Source organism: Xenopus laevis, chromosome 6S (assembly GCF_017654675.1).
Source record: "Xenopus laevis strain J_2021 chromosome 6S, Xenopus_laevis_v10.1, whole genome shotgun sequence".
Lineage (NCBI taxonomy): Eukaryota > Metazoa > Chordata > Amphibia > Anura > Pipidae > Xenopus > Xenopus laevis.
In genome coordinates this window covers 25,582,690-25,602,110 of record NC_054382.1, presented here as the reverse complement: position 1 = coordinate 25,602,110, position 19,421 = coordinate 25,582,690, and the positions used below count along the sequence as shown (strand labels likewise).

The following is a 19,421-nucleotide window of genomic DNA, read 5'->3' as shown; positions in this document are numbered from 1 at the left end:
TGTGCCCTCTGTTGGTATCTAATGTACGGTATTACCTTATTCCATTCATTCTGAATATCAAGTCAGCATATCAACATTTTGTCTGCCTGTCATAGCCTGAATTTCCTTTCAAACATTTGTATCTGTCAGCCTCCCTGTGTATGTTCCTTAAAATATTGCAGGAAATTAAATTTTTCCTTTCCGAAAACAATAAAGTGCAAACAGGTGAGAGGCAGAAATCTGACGGGGTGAGGGAAGCCAACTCTAATCAGGTGTCTTGTCCACAGCAAAGTTTAAGTGAGACTCTGGGTGGCACTTCGAAGTGGCGAGATAAGGATAAGCTTGAACTAAATAGGAGATTATGAGAAATGTCTGATGAGATTTAATGACATTAATGGTGATGTCACGGAAATTGAAAAAGAGTCATACACCTCTCTAGAAAGAGAAAACTCACAGCTCTTGTGTAAATGTTTAGCCTTTATTTTGGAAAACATTAATAGGATGAACTCATCTGTTCTCAAGAGTCAAGAGTGAGTTTATTGTCATTTCATCCATATACATTTGTACAGTACACAGTGAAACGAAACAACGTTCCTCTAGGACCATGGTGCTACACACAACATAGATGTACCGAACAAGAGACAAAAAGTTAAAGTGCAAAAATATGCAACAAGACAGGACAGCACAGTGCAGGGACAGGACAAGACAGTGCACACTCAGCAGATGTAATATGTTAAGTAAATAATGCTAAACATCAGACATGATGGGTGTATCATTGTGATATGATAGTAGTAAGAACATGATAAAGAACATGATAAAGAACATGATAAAGTGCAGATGTGCTCATAGAGAACAATTGTATCCAATGGCTATTTATTTATACAATAAGGTCAGATGGAGTGTGAGTGTGAGAGAGATCTGTCCCGTCCCTGAGTATTCAGGAGCCTTATGACTTGGGGGACGAAACTGTTACACAGTCTGGTAGTGAGGGACCTAATGCTTTGGTAACGGTGAGTGTGAGGGGTGTGTTGGATCAGCCACAATGCTGGTCAGCGCCGGATTTCTTCTCGGGCCGCCCCTAGGCCGCGCGGTCCAACAAGGCGACCGCGCGGTCCGACAAGGCGACAGCGCGGTCCGACAAGGCGACCGCGCGGTCCGACAAGGCGACCGCGCGGTCCGACAAGGCGACCGCGCGGTCCGACAAGGCGACCGCGCGGTCCGACAAGGCGACCGCGCGGTCCTAGCGCCCACCTTCCCAGCGCGCCGGCGAAAAAACGCCGGCGCAGCTGGTGTAGTTCAACGGGGAAGCAAAGATCCCCATAATGCGGCTGGGCGGCATGCCGCCCCTATTTTTTGCCGCCCTAGGCCCGGGCCTTGCCGCAAATCCGGGCCTGATGCTGGTGGCATTACGGATGCAGCGAGTGGTGTAAATGTCCATGATGGAAGGTAGAGAGACACCTATGATCTTCTCTGCTGTCTTCACTATCCTCTGTAGGGTCTTGCACTCCATGACAGTGCGGTTCCCAGCCCAGACAGTGATACAGCTGCTCAGGATGCTCTCGATAGTCCCTCTGTAGAATGTTTTGGGTATGGATGGTGGGACATGGGATTTCCTCAGCTTGCGCAGGAAGTAGAGGTACTGTTGGACTTTCTTGGTTAAGTAGCTGGTGTTGCGGGACCAGGTGAGGTTCTCCGCTTCAGAACCGGTTTAGAGTGCCTGACGAGTGGTCTGTATGCTGGAATTAGCATAACAGAGATGTGGTCTTAGTATCCAAAGTGTGGGTGGGGCTCTGCTCGGTACGCACTGGAAATGTTTGTGTAAACCTGATCCAGCGTGTTTGGCCCTTTCGTAGCAAATTCCACATGCTGATGGAATTAAGGGAGCACTGACCTGAGATTCACATGCGATAATAGCTCAATAACAAACCTTTAGGTCAGAGACACACGGGAAGATTTGGGGAGATTTAGTCTCCTTTAAAGGAGAACTAAACCCTAAAAATTAATGTGGTTAAAAATGGCATATTTTATACAATGATCTTATTGCACCAGCCTAAAGGCTCAGCATCTCTATAGTAGTAATGATCCAGGACTTCAAAGTTGTCACAGGAGTTTCCCATCTTGTAGTTTGTTAGGAGCATCTGTGACACTCACATGCTCAGTGGGCTCTGAGCGGCTGTTGAGAAGCTAAGCTTAGGGGTCGTCTCAAATTTGCAAGCAGAAAATGAGGTTTGTCTGTAAGATAAGATGATGCTACAGGGCTGATTATTAAATTCTGATGCTAATTGCACTGGTTTCTGAGCTACCGTGTAAAAATAATCTGAATAATTTATTAATTAGCCTTATACTGTGACTTGTATATTATATATATTTTATATTATATATATATATATATATATTTTTATAATATATATATATATATATATATATATATATATATATATATATATACATACAGTATATATATTAAGTATATTGTGAGTGGGTCCCTAAGCTCAGTAAGTGACAGCAGCACAGAGCATGTGCAGTGAATCAGCAGAAAAGAAGATGGGGAGCTACTGGGGCATCTTTGGAGACACAGATCTTTACTGCTAAAGGGCTGTGGTTGCCTTGGGCAGGTACAGAAGCCCAAAACATAATGTGCAACATTTCTGCCCTTCTTCTTATAGCCTACAAACATGGTGCTCCAAATTACAGAAAACCCCACATCAGTTTTATAGAGCTTTGCTCTCTCCCTTGACAATGGCACCAAAACCCAAAACAAAAGAAGAATCATTTTAACAAGACACAATCAAGTGTGTATTTCTATTCCTGTGAAGCCTTTAATGTCATAACCCTTTTCATACACACACAGCAGATGCGGCTAATTTCCCGTATGTTTTATTCCACCGAAATAACACCCTTTTTCTCATGAGATAAGTGGTTTTATGGCGTCACGTGTAGAGCAGTGACTGTAGCCAGTGCCATCACTATCTTTCATGGGAATCCTTTCTCCATTTCCGAGGGAGAGTCACAGGGCCCAGAATAACATTCATAAACCGCATCAAACTCTTGCAAAACTCCCCCTCCCCGTGGACATGACGTTGGCTAAGTCAGAGGAAGACTCACAGGCTGAGGAGCCGGCTGGAGGCAATGGATAAGTCTCACAGTGCCTAACCAAATAGTAGTGAGTCACAGACACTCCCACAGTGATGGGATCTTGTTCTGCCCACAGTGCTGGGGAATGAGCTCTCCCCTCATTGTATATAAAAGTCTACAGGAGAGTTGGTGGTTTACACTTCTCTCTCTAGCCTGCTTTGCACAAGCATCTGACTTGCTGCTCCTGGAGTCCAGAGTCCAGACCAACACCCAGACATGCACCCCTCCTCCTTCCAGGCTCTGATGGCAGCCAGCCTCTTCATTCAGGTCTATGGCTCACCCATGCAAGGTGAGAAATATCTCAGCAACTTACTAATATGTAGAATGATCTCTTAACTACATCCTATGATGTCTACATACTGTACATATCCCACTATTTGCAATATACAGGAACTCTCTGCAAGCCGGGTCGCTGGTTACTAAGCACAGGGAAACATGAACATGTTAATACTACTATTCCTATCTTCAAAGGAATGGAAACATAAAAATATAATTTTGACCAATGAAAGAAAATGTAATTCTATGCACCTTTACAATGTATTCCTGCAAAAATACCAATGGCTTTAAATGTATTTGTAAATGCATTTGCCATTGCAAGCAGTATTTTTTTCTGCCCCTATTTTTGTAGACTGTAAGCCCTACGGGTCCTCCATCCTTTTGTCTCCTTGACACGGTGCACTTAATCTGTATTGTAATTATATTTTATATTTATATTATATATTATATTTATATATATACTGTATTATATTTATATTTATTATATTTTATATTTCTAATAATGCACTTATTGTTACATATTATTGCAGTGACCCCTTGTTTGTTACTACTAATTTATTTTTTTGCTGTAAAGTGCTGTGCCCTCAAGGAGAGCAATACAAATACAAATATACATGCACTGCTGGTTCTGACTCTCGAAACAATGTAGAGTCAACCTTGCATGCTTCTTTACTATTGTTTCTGAAGCCAGAATCAAAGCTGAAAATAGAAAGGCATATTTACAAACAACGTTTAACAACTGCAAAAGTATTAATAGATGTGTATTGGAAAGTTCCTTTAAATTAGTTTTCATCAGGTGGGTTAACATGGAATGTCTGTGGCTAGTGTCTGTTACCTTAAAGGCTCTTACTGACGAGCGGTTGTAGCTGCGCTCCCCTGCGTTCCGTTTTTCTGTGTTCAGCCGCAGGGGAGCGCAGGAATTGAAGCAGGAAAAATGCAGCATGTTGTGTCTCAACCTGCGTTTGGCGCCTACACACGCGCCTGTGTGAGTACAGCCCCATTGGAAAAAATGTAATGCGTCTATTCCTGCGCTCCCCTGCGGCTGAACACAGAAAAACGGAAAGCAGGGGAGCGCAGCTACAACCGCTCGTGAGTAAGAGCCCTAAGGGAATTCAGTGGTGTTATTTGAGTAGGCCACTTGTATTATTTAAAGGATGGATTTCCAGTTTTTTGTTTATCATCCCAAGTCTGTTCTTGTGCAGAGGAAAGTCAGTTGCAGAGACGTCCATTGAGCAAAATCTATAAAAATGCTGAACACAAATTCCTCCCCTTCTGGAATGTTTTGTCTCTGACCCTGCACAGGGGGATGGGGATAAAGATAAACACGCAGTTTAATTTCCCTTTTTTTCCCTGTGACCTTACAGCAATGATGTAAATCTAAAGGCACCCCCTCTGGTTTGTCTGTGCAGTCAGTGGGTGCTGCGAGTTGTAGTTGAACAGCAGCAAGTAGAATAGCAGGAAAATTAGCGTAGGGCTTGTTTATTTTTGTGCAGTTCTGCAGGGGAAGTTTTTGTTGCAGCTCAGCTATAAAAACTGAAATGGTTCACAGTGGACCCCAAAAGTGTCACTTGTATACAGTATTTATGGGTTCTTGTGGATATCACTCTGCATAGGAACCTGGTCCGGACTGAGAATTAAAATAGGCCCTGGCATTTCAGGTACACAGAGGCCCAATCAGCCCCCACCAGCCCACTAAATACTGACTTTCACCTTATAGCAGCCACTCTGGCATTTGCCAGAACCCACAGATTGCCAGTCTGGGCCTGATAGGAACCCAAGCATTTTATTTACCATAATAAGCACACAATATTGCAATTGGAAGAGAAGGGCTTTAGGGAAACAGAAAAGCAGGGGGTAGGTAATGTATGAAAAATATATATGCAGATATGGGATCCGCTATCCGGAAACCAGTTAACCAGAAAGTTCAGAATTACAGAAAGGCTAAAAATGAATTCCTTTTTCTCTGTAATAAAAAACAGTACCTTGTACGTGATCCAAACTAAGATATAACTAATCCTTATTGAATGCAGAACCAGTCCATATGGTGTATTTAATGTTTACTTAATTTTCTAGTAGATTTAGGGTAAGTCCACACTGGGCGTTTTAGGGAGATTTGGTCGCCTGGCGACTAATCGCCTCGTCTTTGCGGCGACCAATCTCCCAGAACGCCTTTCCTGACTCTGCGCCGACTTAGATTTACAAAAAAAACGCCGGCGCTAATCACACGCGGCAGTTCGTTTTCCGAAGTCGCCCTAAGTTGCCTCATGAGGAAACTTCGGACGACTTCGGAAAGCGAATCGCCGCGTGTGATTAGCACCGGCGTTTTTTCATTTTAGCTGGCGCAGAGTGAGGGAAGGCGTTTGGGGAGACCAAATCTCCGCAAAATGTACAGTGTAGCCTGACCTGATCTGGAAAGCCACAGGTCCCGAGCATTCTGGATAATAGGTCCTATACCTGTATCATGCCTATCCTAGCTTGTTCTTGATCCATAGGCTAAATGTCTGAATCTAGGGGCCCAAGGCAATGTCCTTTCAGCCCTGTCCTAAAACAGGCCCTGGATAGCCAATCATTTTTGTTTCCTCTGTACAAAGCAGTATGTAGGGGCACAAATGTCGCAGACCCTGAGGCGTGAGAATGAAATTGTGACACAACCTATAAATTGTCTAGTTTGCAATCATTATCCTTTGCGGAAGAGCTTAGAGCCCTTCCGTGATTGCTTAGAATGGGTCCTGTAACTCACAGGCTCACCAAACACACAGTAACTCCATCAGTTAGATGCAAGCCCTTCATCTATGGTACCTGTTATGCAGAATGCTCGGGACCTGGGGTTTTCCGCTTAAGAGATCTTTCCATGATTTGGATCTCAGTACCTTAAGTCTACTGAAAAATCATTGAAATCATTAGTTAAACCCAATAGGATTGTTTTTCCTCCAGTAAGGATTTATTATATCCTAGTTGGGATGAAATATAAGAGACGGTTTCATTACTACAAGGAAAAGGGAAATCGTTTTAAAAAATTAGAATTATTTAATTACTATAAAGTCTATGAGAGACCGCCTTTTCTTAATTCAGAACTTTCTAGATAACAGGTTTGCGTATAACAGATCCTATACCCGTAAAGGATTGTCTTACCAAAGATGTGTCCCTCAAAGGATTTTCCTGGGTCCCAGCTCACCCAGTGGTACAGGTATGGGATCCATTATACGGAAACCTGTTATCCAGAAATCTCCCAATTCCGGAAAGGCTGTCTCCCATAGACTCCATTATACTAAAATAATCCAACTTTTTAAACATTATTTCCTCAGTACCTTGTACTTGGTTCAAACCAAGATATAATTAATCCTTATTGGAAGCAGAACCAGCCTATTGGGTTTATTTCATGTTTATACAATTTTCTAATAAAATCCGTTATCTGGAAAACCCCAGGTCCCAAGCATTCTGGATAAAAGGTCCCATACCTGTACAACAGACTTCTGTGCATGAAGTTTTCATTTTGATACAGCCCAGCTGGTTGGCCTGCTGTATATCAGCTAATTGAGACCTGCTGTTTTATATTAGAACTGGCTGCATTTTGATTTGCAATGAGGTTTCAGAATTGCAGGTAATATCAATACACAAGTGACATATTTTTGTTATTAACCAGTTATATCTCCGTTGCAGGTAACAGCGCAGTTTGCTTGTTGCCCCCTGACGAGGGCCACTGTAGAGCTCTAATCCCACGTTATTACTATGATCGATACACACAGACTTGCCAAGAGTTTTTCTACGGGGGTTGTGATGGAAACGCAAATAATTTTGTGTCGATGGAGGACTGTGACAATTTTTGCTGGAAGATCAAAAGTAAGTTTCTTTTTTTTTTTTAGTTCTGTTTAAGGCAGGGAAATCAGGCTCCAATGGAATTAGGTTATTACCAAATTATTGGATAAAAAAAGCTTACACAGTAAGGGGGTTATTTATCAAAATCCAAATTTATCTAATTATTTTCTGAAATATACTCCGACCAAATCCGCACGGGTTATTTCCCCCGCTATCTATCAATACATTTTCCCGAAAAATTCCAGTGTGGGAAAAAAAGTGTATGAAAATCCGAATCGTACAATTTTTTCGGATTTTCGCCCAAAAACGACAAAATATTTGGATTTTTCCACGAAACCCATCCAGAATTTTTCCATCCTCATGGGTATAATAAATCACAAAAAATCAAGATTTTTTTTCACTAAAAATCTGTTTTTTATAGTAAATTTTTTTTGGAGTTTTTGGCATTCAAACTTTATTAAATAACCCCTTAAATATTGTAATTACAGACCTAAGTATTAGTATTAGACCCAATTAGAGACCTTAGTACAGTATGGAGGCATTGGGGTTAGCATAGCGTCTTTCTAGTATAGCGGTCCAAGATTCATTTATGACCACATACCTCCCAACATTTTGTAAATAAAAAGAGGGAGAAAAAGTTGGCGCGCGTGGTTCGTTTTACAAAATTTGGCAGGTTATGTAAGTTTGAACATATTTCTGTTTTTTTTCTTTCAGTTATTACAGTTTTGCTAATAAGCTGTGAGACTAACTTCTCCCAAGGGACCTGTTACCTTATATTGTTACAATTACTTATTTGCTTATCTTGAAATTGTTACAAAAGTATCTTATAAGCACCTGTGGCTGTTCTGGGCTCTCTGCCCTCTCTGCCAAAAGCCAATTAAGTTAGAAACTTTGTTTCTTTTTCTGGCTGTTCATTGCAGAGAAAAACAAGACTTCCAGTACAAATGAGGGACTGCGGGTTGAGCGTCAAAAGAGGGACTGTCCCTCTAAAAACGGGACAGTTGGGAGATATGCGACCAGGGTATCGGGATATGGGTTCTATGTTATTACAGAGCAAAAGAATTGACATCCAGCTCTCACCCCTGGTAATGGGGACAAAAATCCCACTGTCATGGCAAATTGTCCCTGGATTAGTTTGTAATCTAATGACTCAAGAATATTATTGGATGTCAAAAGTGTGACTAAATTTTATAGTTTGCAATAACCTTGTCCAAGACAAATTGGTTTGATTTTAACTACAAAATGTATTGTACATAAGGCTCAAACCCCCATATGTAATATAAGGCACTAAGTTTGCCCAGGAGCAGTAACCCATGGCAACCAATAAGATTTTGGCATCTAGGTGACTAGTACATTCTACCCGCTGATTGGTTGTTATCATTTACTGCTCCCGTGCAAACTTAGTGCATTTTATTACATAACCCCATAAGCTTCTTATCTTGGAGAACCTTGGTAATGGCAGTTTGTACCCAACTGCCAACATATTGCCGACTTGGGAGACTCAGGTCATAGGTTTATTGACAAATGTTTATTTATGTTGTAATAATAGTTTCTATTTAGTTTTATCAGGATTTTAGAGACTAATAAATAAATAAAAGACAGACTAGGTTATTCAGTGGGAATGTTAAGTGATTCTGACAATTTCTGGGGGCTGGTGCTTTTATCCTTATAAAAATCTAAATTTTAAGCAATTTCCTCCGTGGGCTGGGCAGTTCCAGGCTGACCTGGAAACAAACGCAATAATATAATACCCAAAATAAAAAAGTATACCCCTTATGATTAGAGGCCCAGGGGTTACACTCACTAGTTGCCAGCACTTTTATCAGAGGAGTGTCCTCCAAATGTTCTACAATTTCATCAACCTTTTTTCCATGGGCAGTTTCTAAATGACAGTTTTGTTAATGAAACACAGAGGTTCCTAAGGCTTGCAGAATGGATCCTGATGAAGGACCTTGCCGCAGCCATATAAAGAGATACGCCTACAACATGAAGACAATGAGGTGTGAGCAGTTTATTTACGGAGGCTGCTACGGCAATGACAACAACTTCCAAGATAAAGCCTCTTGTATGGACTTGTGCGCACCAAAGCGAGGTAAGCAGCGTCCTCTTGCGCTGATCTTCAAAAATTGCTTTCTTAATGGGGAAAATATGAATTATAAAGTATGGGATCTGTTATTCGGAAACCCGTTACTTTTTGTTTTAAATTAAAATTCAGTGGGATCCATTGTATTTTGCTGCCAAATCCAAACCCTTAATGGCTCTTACTCACGAGTGGTTGTAGCTGCGCTCCCCTGCGTTCAATTTTTCTGCATTCAGCCTCGGGAGCGCAAGCATAGGCGCATTACGTTTTTTACAATGGGGCGTGTAGGCAGGTGAGACGCAACATGCTGCATTTTTCCTGCGTTCGGCGCCTACACGCACCTGTGTGAGTACAGCCCCATTGTAAAAAATGTAATGCGTCTATTCCTGCGCTCCCCTGCAGCTGAACGCAGAAAAACGGAACGCAAGGGAGTGCAGCTACAACCGCTTGTGAGTAAGAGCCCTAATGGTACACAGAAAGAGGCTGCAAGTGCCTGTTCAAATTCCATCTTAACGGGCAGGCAGCAAACCACTTGCAATTAACTCTTCATTGACCAAATGGTAATGGCCAGGAGCTTATTGTTTAGAAATGTGTCAGGAAACACTCGCTGATTTCCGAGGTATAGTTGCCGGATCCATGAGTGCACCAGCAGAGTCCAGGCAATTTTAGGGGCAATTTTGAACTTTTTGCCACCAACTGAGCTGGATTCACTATTCCAGCCAATTGCTTGTGAATTAGTCATGTTCTCCTTATTATTCCACAAGAAGAACCTTATTAAAGGACAACTAAAAGCACCTTGTCAAATGGCACAGCAGTCCTATATCATGAAAGTATTTAGATACGCTAACTTGACTAGGGTTTTTACTCATCCTTTAATCTGTATATTTCTGTTTACTAACATGATGGAAGTTGCCATAATGCTTGCTTTCTCAAGACTCTAATGATACTGTACCTCCAGTGGCCAGATAACTGAGCGATAATTCAGGTCAGAATCATAGCCTTTTTTATTCAAGTTTAAATTAACTTTAACTATTTAGTAGTCATATTCGGAAACAATTTGCGATTGGCTTTTATTTATTGTGCTTTTTTGGGTTATTTCGCTTTTTATTCAGCAGCTCTCCAGTTTGCAATTGCAGCAGTCCGGTTGCTGGAGTCCAAATTATCCTAGCAACCATGCATTGATTTGGGATATGAATAAAAAGACGAGTAATAAAAAAGTAGCGATAACAATACTTTTGTAGCCTTACAGAGTATTTAATTTTTTAGATGGACCCCATCTAAAAAATTAAATACTCTGTAAGGCTACAAAACGACCCCCCAATTTGAAAGCTGGAAAGAGTCAGAAGAAGGAAATAATTAAAAACCTATAAAATAAATAAAAAATGAAGACCAGTTGAAACGTTGCTTAGAACTGACCATTTTATAATATGCTAAAAACTAATTTAAAGGTGAACCACCCCTTTCAATGCCTTGTATGCATGCTCCTGACATTTCTCTGATGGGGGCTCTTGTATTTTGCATTCATAGATGCTCCCAGTTTCTGTTATAGCCCAAAGGATGAGGGATCGTGTTCTGCTTCTGTTACTCGCTATTATTTTAACATTGAGAGCAAAGCCTGTGAAGAGTTTGTATATACTGGGTGTGGTGGAAACTCAAACAACTTTATCAAAATGGAAGATTGCAACAGTGTGTGCAAGAAAGGTACAAGCTTCCTTCATGTATGTTATATCAATGTGTTATTTCAGTGGCCACAATTCCTGCTGCGCTCTTACTAAATTTGAGCTTTACAGAAAAGGCATTTTTGAGGCATTACAAGCCTCCTAAAATCACCAATGCCACCTTCCATTACTGGAAGCAGCAATCGTATCTAAATGCCAACACATGCTTGCATGTTGACATTCATTTCATTGCTTACAATGGGAGGGATCATAGGGAAGTAGTGGGCATCTTGATGCCAAATTCTAGGTAGATCAGTTGTCTGGAAATCGTCCTGCTTGCCATAGACTTTCTTCTTTATGGCATGTAAATATTGCCAGCTGCTTTCATTGCTGCACTTGAAGCAGGACTTTAAAGGAGAATTCAACCTGTAATAAAAAACCCTCCCCCATACCCTCCTCCCCCAGTCCCAGCCTACCTGCCCCCAGGCAAATGCCCCTAATTTTTTACTCACCCCTCTGTACAGATTCTGGCCTCTGAGTTCACGGCAGCCATCTTCTTCTTCTCCAGTAATCTTCATGTCTTGACGGCATCTTCGGCGCATGCACAGTTGGGGTAAATTTCCAGTCCCGAACAACTGTACATGCTCATGTAAAGTCACGAAAATTTCCGAAAAATTTTCGGTGCATGCGCAGGGGTTCAGGGACTGGAAATTGACTCCAACTGTGCATGCACCGAAACTTCTGAAAAAGACCGAAGAAAGAAGATGGCTGCCGTGAACTCCGAGGCCAGAATCTGCACAGAGGGGTGAGTAAAAAATTAGGGGCATTTACCCGGGGGGGCAGGTTGGCTGAAGGGAGGGGGGTCTACCCAGGGTAGGGGGAGGGTTTTTTTAAATTACGGGTTGAATTCTCCTTTAAAGGGGTTGTTCGCCTTTAAATTACTTTTTGTATGATGTACAGAGTGATATTCTGGTACTATTTGCAATTGGTTTTCATTTTTTTTTTTTATGTGTGGTTTTTGAGTTATTTAGATTTTTTTTATGCAGCAGCTCTCCAGTCTGCTTTTTCATTTCGGGTTGCTGTTGAGGGATTAAAGAGATTATTCCCCTGCTTTTTCTATATACTTTCATATATTTAAATTTTATATTTGTTTATCCCTGTGCATGGGAGCTGTCATATTATTCCCTGCAAGACCAAACTAATAGAACCCCATCTATAGGGATCTAGTGAAACAGTAGCCTTGTGCAGCCAAATTACCATGGTTAATGCACACAACTGTATTTTTAGACAGTCTTTAATCAGTAAAGTTCTTGGGGCCAAGAAGGAAAATCTTTGGCAAACCCAAAAACTTGTTTTTATTAAGCAAAGAAGCACTTGCTGACTGCCAACTTGGTCACACTTGACCTGTAAAAACAATGGCCATTGTGATTGATATCTCATTGGACTTGTCAGTTATTAACAGTAAGGCAAAAAATTCCATCCGGTAAGGACCTCACCAGTCTTCAGTTGACCAACCTGAATGGATTCCAACCTTTTGCTAGGGGGCAGATATTCAGATCAGCATAATTTGGACAAAGGTCCACTTAAATCGGATCTTCCTGAACATGAGCATCCAGCTCAAACCTTCATGTTCTTTTATCTTATAGATTGAGAATGTCAAGACAACTCAAAGAGGACATGTGTCCTGACATGTTGTTATTTACATGATGGAAAAAATTAAATATTTGTCGTGCTGTGTGTTGTGCTTGGGGTACTGATTTGTATTAGTAAATATATGTATAATTAGAAAAATAATATAAAAATGTAAAAAAATATTAATTATTGCTGTTTTTTAGGTAATAAAAGGCCAAGAAACCCAAATCCCAAAATACCTCGCATTCGAAGACCGACGATACAGTCATGAGGACAGAAAAGACCAAACTAGCCCTTTGCATCATTTGCATTAGCACCATGTTGGCTTTTTGCAGCTGACGTCCATACTGCAGAGCATGCGTAGCAACTTTCTGGGACCAAAAAGATCGAGACAGAATTGACCCACTGAAACACATGCTTCGCATTTAAAGGGAATTTTTTAAGTATATTTGTGCACTTATAATATTCTTTATTTCTGACCAGTGCAATTTCCTAATTGTGCAGCTATTTAATGTAGGTAACTGTGAAACAATACTGAGACAAATGTGACATATATATATATATATATATAGTGGGGAACAATGAATGGGTAAAACACTGACATCATACAGTATATATAGGTATGGGGTCTATTATCTAGAAACTAGAAATTGTCCAGGATGCTTTTAAAATTAGCAATGTTGTTGCTGGTGGATTCCAGCCTAAATTCCAGTTAAAGTTGAATTTGATATATAAATAAAATACATTTGCTTGCCTAGCTACTCATGGAAACCCAGGACTAATTTGCTGTCCCAGATAATTTTAGAGTTAAAAATGGCTGAAGCACCACTGTAACCAAATGTTAGACCTCAAAAGGATGAGGGCTAAACCCCAAAAAGTATATAAAAAAAAACACTGCCCTATAGACTTTAGAGAATTGTTTATGAAACAACTATTCAGAATTTCCCCGATTTGCTGTTCCTCTGTAATAGCAAAGAAATACGTTCTCAAAAACAGGACTGGATCATTATCTACCTCCTGACATTGGAGCTGTTGGTTGACAGCTCTATTTCTGTTTAAATATATTTTATTTGATTTAACATAAACAAGAAAAATTAATATGACAGCATAAATTAAGCAGACTTAGAGAATGTGCTGCAATAAATACAGGGACATTACTTTTTCAAATATTAGCTCTATTTCTGTATGAGCTGCAGGAGTGCTCAAGTTTAGTAGGCCCTAACATGATAAGGATGTGGAACTCCGTTACTTCTGTTTATCCCCATCAATCACAGACAAAGATTGCTACAGGTCTAGTCACCTCTAGCAACCAATCACCTGGTAGCATTTTGTGGTCACTTGTTTGAAAACGAACACCTAATTGATTGCTATGTGTCATTGCACCCGGGCAAACGTTGTGCTTTTTTATTACATATGGCCATTGCCTTAAAAGTAGGGATGCACTGAATCCCAGATTTGGTATTTGGCCAAATCAGAGGCTTTTTCAGCAGAATTTGGCCAAGTACCTGGCTGAAACCAGATCTGAACCCTTAAAAGCATGTGATTTTAGGTCACATGATAAAAGAAATTGCACATTTATTTTCTCTAGGTCATGCGGCAGTTTTTTCCCCTGTTCCATTGGCATATGCAATTTAGGGTTTGAGATTTGGCTAAATACAAAAAATGGATTTGGTGCTTCCTTACTTAATGAGCATGCTAGGAGATGCATTCAGAACAGCTTGAGATATTCATGTAATTAATTACTTACCCCGTAATTAATGGCTTCAAATTACTCTACCAGAGAAACCTGCAAAAAAACGAACCAGTGAACAGGCACTTCTGGAATACACTTTACAGTATATTTTATACTTTTTAAAAAAAATAACATCTGTATGTAATATTTTAATTAAAAAAAAACAATAAACCAACTTTGGGTCATTATTTTTGGTGAAGGCGCTGCTTTCTGCACAAAGTATAACTGCTGAACACACACTGCTGAATACAAAGAATAAATGGAGAATCAGATTACAAGACCAGAGCTGCTTTTGCTTGGGACCTCCACATAAAAGGGAATAATGCAGGAGCAATAATTGGTGGGTAATCTCAGGATTGCAGTAGAAAAAGCACAGGGTAATAGCGATCAAATACATCTCTCTTCCAATCAAGGCTCCCACACCTCTAGGAAACCTCTAGGACCAGGAAACACCACTGATACAAAAGGTTAAAAAATAAATGCTTGACACATTTGCTACATACAAGTTTGATTATTACTCCTGCTTGAACGGTGGAAGTTCCTAGTCCAGTGTGGAAGCCTTGACTGGAAGTGTGGACTCTCCCTAACAAATGGGGAGTCTCCACCTGGACACCTGAACACAATGAGTGAAACCTCCTTCCAATATCATGTGCTACGTGAGTGCTCATCAGTGTGAAGGACTTGAAGTTCATACACCCAGGTCCCAATGAAGATTTGGTGAACAATCTTGTTTCTCCCTTTTGGGGCCATTGTGAGGCAAGTACTGGTCTTGGGGCTCGGGTTTACATGATAATTTAGCTGGCAGGATTTTTTCCAAAACGAGCCAAATAAATTTTGATTGAGATCAAATACACCCCACTACATCACAATTTCATTGACAGTGTAAAAACAGCAACTATCCATTAACATTCTTTACACGTTGTTTGACTGACCACTGGAGTCTAAACATATTCTTCATCAACACTCCATGTGCAAAACTTAGGTATGAGTATAATGCAGTGTAAATGTTATGGATTTTCAGAAGAATTAGCATAGGTCTAGGGATGGGCGAATTTTTTCGCCTTGTTTCGCTGAAAAATTGAAGCCCATAGACTTGTATGGGGTTGCGCGACAACATTTTTTTGATGCCCATAGACTTTAATGGGTGTCGGTGTCATTTCGCCGGAGGCGAATTTTTGGCGAAACAAAACGGGTCAAATTCGCCCATCCCTACATAGGTCTCCTACATATGCTTAATGAATACAACCCTGCCTGTTTTAGGTAGCACTGTATTCATGAGAGAGGGAGGCACGTATCTCCCCTGGTACCCCGTACATATCTCCATATCATTCAGGTTAGAGAGCAGCAGCAGTTGTAGGCCACAATGATCTTGCACTATGTCAGTATAGTATAGACAGGGCTGGATTGTGTCTACAACCAGTGTACTTATTTATTATTTATTTAGGTACTCGTTACTGCAACTTTCATCAAATTTGATGGTCCCTAACTGCTCTGCAGGGAAACAATCATACTTATCAACAGCAGGGGGAGCCCCACCTTACTTCCCAGCCATGCAGAACTTAGGCAGCTTTGTTTGTTTCCCTGTAGAGCAGTCGGCGACAGTGTCGAGATTTGTATTGAATTTGCCTTTAGATTTGCCTTTACTGTTTCCAACTCCAACTGCAGGGACAAAGATCATGGATCTTAAACAGATAAACTGGGATTCCAGTTTGGAGGGTTATTTTGCTGCAGCCACTGGTTCTGCAGAGTTAGAGAAAGTTTATATTAAACAATACAAAAACTATAAAATTAGATCACATGACAACACAGGACCCAGTGCAGTCTGTATATTCTGATTATTAATCAGTCTTGCTGTATCGGCTTCTGGCAGATATCATTTGACTTGTGCTGTTTTGATAATTTATACCGATCCCTAAGCAGCCCAGACCACACTGAGCATGTGCACAGTCTTGGTCTTGCAAAGATGTTTAACAAAGTTACAAGATGGTGACCCCCTGTCAAAATTTGAAAGCATAAATCATTGGTTTAATTAGGTGTATGGTGCAGTAAGTTCATGTTTATGTTTAATATACAAAATACAGCATTTCTAGCCTTATTCTATTTTAGACTTTACTTCCCCTTTAAATAGTGTATAGTGCCTTCCACAGTGTAGTGTACAATCTAAGGTCCCTATCATACACACACACACACACACACACACACACACACACACACACACACACACACACACACACATTAAGATCAGTTTTATCAGAAGCAAATTATAATGCATGAATGGTTTTAGATAGAGTGTGGGGAACCACAATTAAGCATAGGGAGAACCTACACTCCTTGCAGTGCTCTAGCTGAACTAGTGCTACATGGCCACTGACACTTTGCAGGCAGCTTATATGTTAAATTGTGAATTTCCTTTTGAAAATATTTGCTTCTGTCAATGGCATGTGTTTTATTGAAGCCCAAACACATTTTTCGTTTCAGTCCAGGTCACTAGAACACAATAAAGGGCACAGGGATGAGAGACAGGAATTTCACTAGTGATGGAAACCAAGTCTAATCTTTGTTTTGTCCGCAGTTGGTGCTACATTAGTCATGAAGAGATAAAGATTATTTTGAACAAAATAGGAAGTTAGGAGAAATGTATATAAAGGTGTGAACTACTTCAGTACTGGTGTCACGGAAATAGCAGAAAAACTCTGTAGCTAGAGAATTGCTCCAGTTCTAATGCAACTTTTTAATCCTCTCTACTGTTATAAAATGCATCTACCAAGGTGTTATGAATTCCAAAAGTGACTTTCCCTTTCAGTAAGAACACACGGTAGGGAGCTATCAGAAGTTAATGTGTTCCAGCCCATTGCTGTGGGTTCAGCGCTCAGTGCAAAACTTTGTGCACCAAAACACTGTAGGAACATAGGGGCAATGCAAACAAAAGGAGGCCTTCAAGAACTCTCGAAAATCCACAGGACCACACATATAAAAGTAAAAATATTTTTTATTGAAATAAGATTCGTTTTGTGCCTAGTGGGCGCATGATTTAGTGCCTACTTGGCACGAAGCACATAGGGCCATTAGAGAAGCTTATATTTTAATCTTATTTCAGCAAAAACTATTTTTATATTTGTGGCCCTATGGATTTCCTAGGCTTCGCTTGGTGGCCCCTTTTGTTTGCATATCTGGTGGCTTTCCGCTCCCTGAGCTGAGGGTCTGGGGCTGTTGCACACGGGCTACTGCTTCTGCCTGGTGAGTTTAATCTCACTGGATATTTGTGGCACCTCTTTCTTTTATCATAGAAAATTTGGTGACCATTTCACACGTATTTATCACATATGTTATATCGAAAGCATTGTCTCGACTTAATTGGTTAGATTATTACTGCGTCATGATGCTAAGAATAACTTTGTATCTGGGCAGAAAGTTTGTCCCTGGCCAGAGTTAACTTTCAAGCAACTTACATTTCTTAATAACCACAGCTCAATGTCTTAATAACTGTTGATATTTAAATTTCCTTTCTAGTAAGGCGTTGGTTATCAGGTTCCGCAATTTAGCTGATTATACACCATCAAAAAAATATTCTTTAGAGAGACTTACCACGTATATGAAGAGGCCCAGGTGCTTTGCCCCGAGCCTTCAGCTTGAGGGAGCGGGCATCACCATATTATTTGTAGGGTAGGCACTTAAACAGCAAATCCTCCAGGCAGTTGTAGTAAAAAAGTATTTATTGAAGTACAAGTATGGATTACAGCCTTACGCATTTCGTGTTCTCACAAAACTATGAGCCTATAATATGAATTCTCAGACCAAAAAATGCTTAAGGCTGTAATCCATACTTGTACTTTAATAAATACTTTTTACTACAACTGCCTGGAGGATTTGCTCTTTGAGTGCCTACCCTACAAACAATACTGTGATGTCCGCAATTTAGCTGTTACTTTTGCACGCAGCTGCATTCTATAGAAAAATACTGCTTAATATGTCTTTTTGTAGACTGTATATCAAAAGTATAGTCATGAGAAAGGGAAAAAAGATATTTCAGCCATAGGGGAGGGCTTCTCAGAGTACTAAGCCCCGACAGGGGCAAAACAGTTACAATGTCCAGTGTGAATTATGGTTCTGCGGATCCCTCAACTACCTGGGAAGCTTTTAAGGCAGTCTCCCGAGGTACCCTAATGGCTGCGGTGGCCAGAGCAAGGAACACTTCTAAAGAAACCCTACACCACCTTGAAATGGCAGCTACCCAATCTGAAACTGAATATATTGGCAATCCCACGCCGCAGACGCATGGGGAATTCACTGCTGCTCTTAGGCGCCTCAGTTTGCATAGGTTAGAGCTGACTAAAAAGCAACTTTTACACGCCACCAGCACTACGTTTGCATATGGTGATAAAAATGGTAAGCCTTTAGCTTTCCTAGCCAATCCTCCTAATGGTACTTCTGCTGTCCCCAGGATACTCTCCTCAACGGGGGATATGCTGACCTCCCCGTCTGAGATAGCCTTGGAATTCAGTAAATTTTACTCCTCTCTTTACACTTCTACTGCGCACTACTCTAATGCTGACCTTCACGAGTATCTTAATGGGATTCCCATCCCGAATATCTCACCTCAGCAAGCAAAGTACATGGATTCCCCGATTTCCCCTCTTGAGATTGCCGAAGCCATACTTTCCTTCCCTTCCGGCAAATCCCCGGGCCCGGATGGCTTTGTTATAGAATGGTACCGTATTCATTTACGCGAGATAGTCCCCAGATTGCATGAAACCCTGATGTATGCCTTTGAAAATTTCTCTCTCCCTAAAACGTTCTCAGATGCGACGATTGTGGTCATCCCCAAACCAGGGAAGGACCTCACACTGTGCTCCTCCTATAGGCCAATCTCATTACTCAATATGGAAATTAAAATTCTTGCAAAAATTTTAGCTAAGCGTCTTGTCAAAGTTGTGTCTATAGTGGTGGAACCTGATCAGTCTGGCTTTATGCCTTCTAAATCAACCAGCTTTAATCTTAGAAGACTGTTCCTTAATTTGCAACTGAAACACGACAATATAGGTTCCAGTCTGGTGGTTTCATTGGACACGGCTAAGGCATTTGACTCGGTGGAGTGGCCTTACTTATGGGAGGT

The 19,421-nt window shown here is 40.8% G+C and overlaps 1 protein-coding gene across 1 annotated transcript; it reads left to right on the top strand.

The window, feature by feature from the left end:
* Nucleotides 1–3,176: 3,176 nt before the first annotated feature.
* On the top strand, nucleotides 3,177–14,505 carry tfpi2.S (tissue factor pathway inhibitor 2 S homeolog). The gene is made up of 5 exons (XM_018269184.2): nucleotides 3,177–3,403; nucleotides 7,051–7,230; nucleotides 9,119–9,298; nucleotides 10,814–10,987; nucleotides 12,780–14,505. The coding sequence occupies exons 1-5, from the start codon at nucleotides 3,331–3,333 to the stop codon at nucleotides 12,845–12,847; spliced, it is 675 nt and encodes a 224-aa protein (XP_018124673.1). The 5' UTR covers nucleotides 3,177–3,330; the 3' UTR covers nucleotides 12,848–14,505.
* The last annotated feature ends 4,916 nt before the right edge of the window (nucleotides 14,506–19,421 follow it).

Coding starts and splice junctions, on each gene's coding strand:
- tfpi2.S (XM_018269184.2), top strand. CDS start 3,331: ATGCACCCCTCCTCCTTCCAGGCTCTGATGGCAGCCAGCCTCTTCATT. Junction 7,231..9,118: donor TTTTTGCTGGAAGATCAAAA/GTAAGTTTCTTT, acceptor AATGAAACACAG/AGGTTCCTAAGGCTTGCAGA. Junction 10,988..12,779: donor CAACAGTGTGTGCAAGAAAG/GTACAAGCTTCC, acceptor GCTGTTTTTTAG/GTAATAAAAGGCCAAGAAAC.